Raw genomic sequence first — 7,117 nt, 5'->3', positions numbered from 1 at the left:
TTCGGACCCCAGTTTTCCCGCGCCAGAGCTCAGAGCGGAGCCGCTAGGCAGCGGGAGCCCACGAAGGAAGAGGACACCGACTTTCCGGATGAAGGCAGAGCGAAGACAAATCAGGCCCGAGTGAAGTCAGGAGGAGGGAACCGAGGGGGCCACCCCCGTGCTCCAGGAGGCGGGCTTTGCACCCGTGAAAATACACGGGAGCACCAGCCACTCTGGGTAAAAGCTAGCGCTGGGACCAGCTCTCTGCGTCCGATGTCGGTCTGGAGCTGCAGAAGTTAGCGGAGGGTCAGAATTCCCTGGAGGCGCCGCCCGGGCCGTTGCGCGCGGGACCGCGCTCAGCCCACGCGGCAGCAGCAAACACTTTGGCGTGGCCGGGGCGTGGCTGAGGCGGTGGGCCACGCCCCTCTTTCCCAATTCCCCTCCACTCCCCGCTCCCATTGGTCACGAGGATGGCCAATGAGCGCTCGGATCGAGGTCCTACCCTGGGTCTGACTCCGAAGCTCCTGCCAAAACTTTGGGAGTTTTTAGAGAGGAGTTTTTTTTTTTTTTTTCCTCTTATTACTTTTTTTTTTCCCCTTAACTAACGGATTATTATTGTTGTTGTTTTAAATTTAGCTCTTAGGGCTTAGCTGTTTGGGTTTTCTTTCGGTGCCCGGCCCCTGTCTCCCCGGCTTCCCCGGCGTGTGCGGAGCCGCGGCCCCCGCCGCCCAGCCGCCCCAGCGCCCCTCGCTCGCCTCCAGCCCGCGGGGAGCGCGGGCGCCGCGCCGCCTTTAAAGTGAGGCCAGGGGCCGAGGCTGTGACCGGCCGGGATCGGGGCCTCGCCTCTTCCCTCGGCGGCGCTAGGGCTCCCTGGCCTGTGTTCAGTGGCCGGAGAAGCGAAAGCGGATCGTCCCCGGCTGGACCGCCGCTGGCTCCGGGACTCAGGCTCTCCCTCCGCGCACCCACCCACCCACTCGGCCGGGCCCGGCCCGGCCGCGGCGGCAGCTCGGCGCACCCAGCCAGAATGTTCGCCGCCGGGCTGGCTCCCTTCTACGCCTCCAACTTCAGCCTGTGGTCGGCCGCCTACTGCTCCTCCGCCGGCCCGGGCGGCTGCGCCTTCCCCTTGGACCCCGCCGCGGTCAAGAAACCCTCCTTCTGCATCGCAGACATCCTGCACGCCGGCGTGGGGGAGCCAGGGGCGGCCGCGGAGGGTCTGGCGGGGGCCTCGGCCGCCGCCCTCACCGCGCACTTGGGCTCGGCTCACCCGCACGCCTCTTTCCAAGCGGCCGCCAGATCCCCGCTTCGACCCACCCCGGTGGTGGCGCCCTCCGAAGTCCCGGCTGGCTTCCCGCAGCGGCTGTCTCCGCTCTCAGCCGCCTACCACCACCATCACCCGCAGCAACAGCAGCAGCAACAGCCGCCTCAGCAGCAGCAGCCTCCGCCTCCACCCCGGGCTGGCGCCTTGCAGCCCCCGGTCTCCGGGGCGCGGGTGGCCCCAAACCCCCCGCACAGCGGCTCGGCCCCGGCCCCCTCTAGCAAGGACCTCAAATTTGGAATTGATCGCATTTTGTCTGCAGAATTTGACCCCAAAGTCAAGGAAGGCAACACGCTGAGAGGTAGGTCTTGGGCGAGAGGCTGCAGGCCTCTGACCACGGCCCTGGCGCACTCACTCGCCGGTCCCAAGGCCATTTGGGATGCCTTCGAGTATTTGCGCAATTAAGGACAAACGGGTAAAATGAGGGAGAAGAGAGTGAATTGTAAGAATACTGTGAAACTATACGTTTAAAACTCACCTGCTCTGCGTTAAAAAAAAAAAAAAAGATTCCAGGGATGCTTTAAAAACGCACGTCAAGGAATCATTATTCATAAAAATCGTTGGTCTAAATATTTGCTGAAATGACTATCATCTGTCTCTTGAATCTGGAGAGAGATTCCAGAGAGAGAGAGAACTATATTAATTTGAGAGGGAAAGCCCTTTTGGGGAACACTTTCTCTTGCATTTACCTGATTTCTAGTGAAATTCCACTCAAGGAATGTAGATAAACAAAATAGAGCCTCGCCTCCCCAGAGAAAGCAGAGTTGGGACTCCTTCACGGGGGAGGGGGCAGGTCTGTGGAGTTCTCGCCAGGCACCTGGAAGTGACTTCCTTTTGGCTGTTTTATGCAAAGCCCTTCCTTGCTGTCTGTGTGGACGTGGACGTATGGGCTACGCGCAGGAACATTTTGCGCATCGCCCCTTGGCCACTGTCGGGAGAGAGGGGTTTTGGCGCGGAGACAAGGGTCTGTCGTGACTTTGCTCCAGGAAAACCCAATCGAGGGGGATGGGAGGGACAACTGAGCCCGGGAGTGTGGCTTTGCCTGAGGTGTAACCGGCTCTTCTTTTGCCTCCTCTCCAGACCTCACCTCCCTGCTAACCAGCGGGCGGCCCGCAGGGGTGCACCTCCCCGGCCTGCAGCCGTCCGCCGGGCAGTTCTTCGCGTCTCTAGATCCCATTAACGAGGCTTCTGCCATCCTGAGTCCCTTAAGCTCGAACCCGAGGAATTCAGTTCAGCATCAGTTTCAAGACACGTTTCCAGGTACGGAAACCCTCCCGAGCGACGGCTTAGTGGGGCAAGTCGACTGACTCAGGACTGACGCCTCACGTGGCCACGGCGGTGCCCCAATCCCGGAGTTGGTGCAGGAGGCTACCAAATCCGGAGACGGAAACCGAAAGAGTTCTCAGATAGCTAGCTCACTCTTCCGTCGGCTCCCTGGGGGCAGGGGGGTGGGGGGCCTGGGGGTGCAGAGAAGGTGTGTGCGTGGGCGGGCGGGGTGGGGTGAAGGGGCTTTCCCTAGTCTTTTCGCCAGAGTGGCTTGAAAATGCAGCAAGAGGTGTTGCTTTTTAACATACACAGAGTTAGGAGTGACCTCCAACACTTTGTCCAAGGAGGTTCCGTCCGCTCGCACGTTGGCAAGAACGGGTACATAACACACACGTACACACGTACACACACGAGAGTCAAAGCTGTCATCTCCCCATCCTTCAGGCCCAAGGGACATTTTCGCCTACTTTTCGCATGCCCCAAAGACCACGCGTTAGGTTTATGTTTTTTCTCTGGAAGTAATCGACGAAGCGCTGGGCTTCTCCACGCCACCCTCGCTTTCGGCCTTGAGCCTGAAGTCTTCAGAGCTGTAGGATTCCTTTTTAGAAAGGCCATTCCGCGTCTGCGTGAAGGGCTCTCTGAATGGGGGCCGCTGTTCACGCAAAACAGTCTCAAGCAGCACGGCGAGTCCGGGGCCCGCAGAGCACGGACGGGGGCACTGACGGCCCCCTCTGTCTTTCTCTTGCTCCCGCTACCGCCCGGGCGGCAGGTCCCTACGCCGTGCTTACGAAGGACACCATGCCGCAGACCTACAAAAGGAAGCGCTCCTGGTCGCGGGCGGTCTTCTCCAACCTGCAGAGGAAAGGCCTGGAGAAGAGGTTTGAGATCCAGAAGTACGTGACCAAGCCCGACCGAAAGCAACTGGCCGCGATGCTAGGCCTCACGGACGCCCAGGTAAGCCGGCTCGGGCTCCCGCACCCAGCCCCCTCGCGGGGTGGGGGGCAGCATCAGCGCGGCCTGGCCCGAGGCCTCCCTCCACCCCGGCCCACTCCGCGTTTGCCGCGGGAACGCATGGTCTTGGATTTCTGGAGACATCGTAGGCGTCGAAACTTGAGTCTGGAGGAGGGGGGGATGGGAGGGGAAGAAGGACGGAAAGAAAAGCCCATCCCCAAAGATGTATGTCAACAAGTACAGCCTGTTTATTTTGGCCAACAAGCGAAAGAACCGCGGAGAAAGCAAATAGGCCGCAGGAGATAATAATTATGTACTCGACTGTAGTGCCGTTCGCTGTAGGAGGCAGTTTATTTCAGAAGAGATAAAAATCCAAAGTCAAGAGATTGTTGGTTTCTTTCTTTCTTTTTTTTTTTCTCCTCCCGTCCTTCCTCCCTCCTCCTCCTGCTGCTGCCGCTGGATTGTGAAATCCCCATTTGTGAGGAAGTGAAAACATCATTTCAAACGGAATGACTTAGCCCCAGCAGGGCCAGGAGTGCACACAGCAGCAGCCACAGTCCGGCCGACTTTCTAACGGCATAAGCTCTCAAGAAAAATCTCTGGTGGGGAGGGGGAGGGGAGTGAGAGAGAGAGAGAGAAAGAAAGAAAGAAAGATTTTCTTAAAATACCCAAGAGCGTTTCAGCAGTTTCTGCCTCCTTGAACTTTTTTTTTTTTTTTTAAGGACAATGGTGAATCTGTCGTGTTGGAGTTCAATTTCTGAAATCAATTTTTTTTCTTTTCTCTAATTCAAGAACTGGACTTTTTTTTGGTTTCGAAAATAGAAGAGTCACCGTTCTTCCAAATCCCACAGCGGTGACCTTTGCTCCCTGGGGGCTCAATGTTTTAAGTAGGGCAGAAGTCAAAGGCAGGTACCTTTTCATAGCTCCTTTAGGGTCCTCCTGGCCCCCCCCCCTTGTCTTTCTGTCCTCCATTACACAACTCCCCTCCCCAACACACACTGGAAGAGCCCAGCCGTTTTCCACCAGCTGTGGATGTTATTTTTAAAAGGGAAGCTGGGACTTGTGTGAACAGCATTGGGTCCCCCAGGGGACTGTATATATTTATATAGATTATCCACCCCATCCCTACCCCCTTCTTCCACTTTGCACAGGTTTAATGCCGGCATATTCTAAGCCTACAGAAGGAGGAGTTCATCCCGGCCAGGGGCAGGGTCCTTATCAGCTTCTGAGTACACACATGCCAAGGAAATGCTCCTCTATTGATGGTCCGGCAATGCCCCCACCCACTGGGATTAACTCTTTGAACCCTCTTTTCCCTCTGTGTTTCCCACGGTTTCTCTTTAAGAATTGCTTTGGTAGAAACTTGTCTTGGGTGCTGGCAGTCGAGGAGGGGACCAGTTTTGCAGGAATTCTTAACATTGGTTCACCAAACCCTTAAAATCCTGGGTAATTTTTTTTCTGGGCCAAGGGTCCATAACTTAATCAGAGTCTTGGGGAGTCCTGACTCAAGCGGGGTTAGGAAGCATTGATTTAGAACAGAAATCGCTTAGTTTGAGGGCGAGGTGCAGGACTCCGCCTTTGGAAAGCATCCAGGTTATTTCAGGACCCGGTCTGGAGGGCTACATTTTGAGAAACAGTTCTCGTGGGTTCCCTAGGCGAGGGTCCCCGGCGATGTCGTTGTTTTCCTGGGCTGCCTCCCGGCGCCTGAGCAGAGGTCCTGGGGCCCCGGGCTCCAGGCTGCGCGCCAGCCGAGGGTCTCGAGCCCACGTCTCATCTGGGTGTCCCTTCCTGTCTTCCCACGTGCTGCGGCGCAGGTGAAGGTGTGGTTCCAGAACCGGCGGATGAAGTGGCGGCACTCCAAGGAGGCCCAGGCCCAGAAGGACAAGGACAAGGAGGCGGGCGAGAAGCCGTCGGGCGGAGGAGCGGCTGCGGACGGCGAGCAGGAGGAGCGGAGCCTCAGCCGCTCGGAGGGCGAGGCCGAGAGCGAGAGCAGCGACTCCGAGTCTCTGGACATGGCCCCCAGCGACACGGAGCGGACTGAGGGGGCCGAGCGGTCTCTGCACCAGACCACGGTCATCAAGGCCTCTGCCGCGGGCGCCCTCCTCCCGGCCAGCGGCGGCGGGAGCGCGGGAAGCGGCGGCGGCGGCGGCTTCAGCTTCGCCAGCCTCGGCGGCGGCGGCGGCGGCGGCGGGGCGGGGAGCGGGGGCGGCGGCGCCTCGGAGCTGCTGCCGGCGCCCCAGCCCACCCTCAGCGGCGCCCCGCAGAGCCCCGAGCCCGTCCAGGCACCGCTGGGCGGCCTGTAGACTGCACGAGGCAGGGCCCCGGGGCCCGCGTGCCGCCCCCAGCCTCCCAGGGAGGGCTGGATTTTGCGCCTGCTTTGTGTTGGCCGTGGGGCCGGGACCGGAGACGCCGCAGCGGAGCGACCTTGCCCAAGGTCCCACCCGCCCGTCGCTGTCGCGCTGGTGCCCAGAGCCCAGGGGGCCTCAGTACCCCCGCCCGAGGACCCGGCGCCGGCCAAAACCTCTCCCCGGCAGCGAGCAGTTCACACTGTGAAGTGTCGGCCGAAACAGTTCCTCCCCGCGCTCGGGATCGTGGCGCAAAGACGAGCTGCACTTAGGACGCCATGAACTTGTAAATAAAACGTTTACTACGGTTTGTAAAGGCCGCTTGGTTTGCTGGGGCCGCGCTGTTGTGAAAGCCGGGGTCAGCCGCGCTCGGGGCACAGCAGGTCACAGCAGCTGGAGGTGGGGGACGAGGGCTTTTGGGATTGGGGGAAGTCCTGCAACCTCCGAGCCGCCTTGCTGCAGAGAAAGGCTTCGAGTTCAGAGGCCTTCTTGGCCATAAGCTTTGCTTCCCCGCCACTGAACCGGTGTTCCGTGACCCTGAGTGTGGCCAGAACGCAGAGGTGGTCACAGAATCGGTTAGGCCTGTGGGGCAGATGGCCTCCTTACCCTGAGTCGGGACACTGAGTGGGCCTGTGGCCTTTCCTTTGCTGGCGAGTATCCAGACTTGGAGTGGAGAAGATGGTGAAGCAGGCGGCCAGTTTAGCCACAGTGGGTACTTACAAAGGCGGCCACTCAAAGTCCGAAGTCCATAGCGGAACTTTTAGGCAGTTCCAACATAAACCGCCCCTTGCTCAGGATGTCTAAGGGGAGGAGGTAGCGTCCTGGAGGAAAAGACAGACAAATCACAGTCCTTGGGGCTGAAAAGGCTGGGCCTGAGAAAGTTTTAAAGGTGCCCAAACAACCATGGGGCAGGGAGGTGACTTGTTCAAGGTCACACCCAGGCAATAACCCAAACCAGAGCTCAGACCTCCTGGCTCTCAAACCTGCATCTCAACCCCTCCATAGGCACACAGTCTTCCTTGCTGTTAAGCCCCTGGTAACGCCCAGTGAGTCTCTCCGCAGCCCCCCACCCCCAAGCAGCCAGGAGCCCAGCTGCCGTTTCCCACCACACCGCCACTGAAATACCAGTTTTGCTTCCACACTGCAACTGGGACAGGCCCGTTTAAGGTTTTTTGTTTTGTTTTGTCCTCTCTTGGCTCTCCTTTCCTCACAACGAAAGGTCCTCTCTTGGCTTTCCTTTCCTCAAAACAAAACGTCCAGA

The 7,117-nt window shown here is 59.0% G+C and overlaps 1 protein-coding gene across 1 annotated transcript; it reads left to right on the top strand.

The window, feature by feature from the left end:
- Positions 1-691: 691 nt before the first annotated feature.
- On the top strand, positions 692-6,105 carry HLX (H2.0 like homeobox). The gene is made up of 4 exons (XM_080825159.1): positions 692-1,595; positions 2,375-2,554; positions 3,330-3,514; positions 5,326-6,105. The coding sequence occupies exons 1-4, from the start codon at positions 1,004-1,006 to the stop codon at positions 5,812-5,814; spliced, it is 1,446 nt and encodes a 481-aa protein (XP_080681285.1). The 5' UTR covers positions 692-1,003; the 3' UTR covers positions 5,815-6,105.
- The last annotated feature ends 1,012 nt before the right edge of the window (positions 6,106-7,117 follow it).

This window comes from Martes martes, assembly GCF_963455335.1.
Source record: "Martes martes genome assembly, chromosome: 15".
In the NCBI taxonomy this organism is placed as follows: domain Eukaryota; kingdom Metazoa; phylum Chordata; class Mammalia; order Carnivora; family Mustelidae; genus Martes; species Martes martes.
This window is presented reverse-complemented; position numbering and strand designations above follow the sequence as displayed.

Excerpts from the sequence above, each read along its gene's own strand:
- HLX (XM_080825159.1), top strand. The coding sequence starts at position 1,004 with ATGTTCGCCGCCGGGCTGGCTCCCTTCTACGCCTCCAACTTCAGCCTG. Across the intron at positions 2,555-3,329 it reads GTTTCAAGACACGTTTCCAG|GTCCCTACGCCGTGCTTACG; the intron begins GTACGGAAACCC and ends CCCGGGCGGCAG. Across the intron at positions 3,515-5,325 it reads TAGGCCTCACGGACGCCCAG|GTGAAGGTGTGGTTCCAGAA; the intron begins GTAAGCCGGCTC and ends GCTGCGGCGCAG.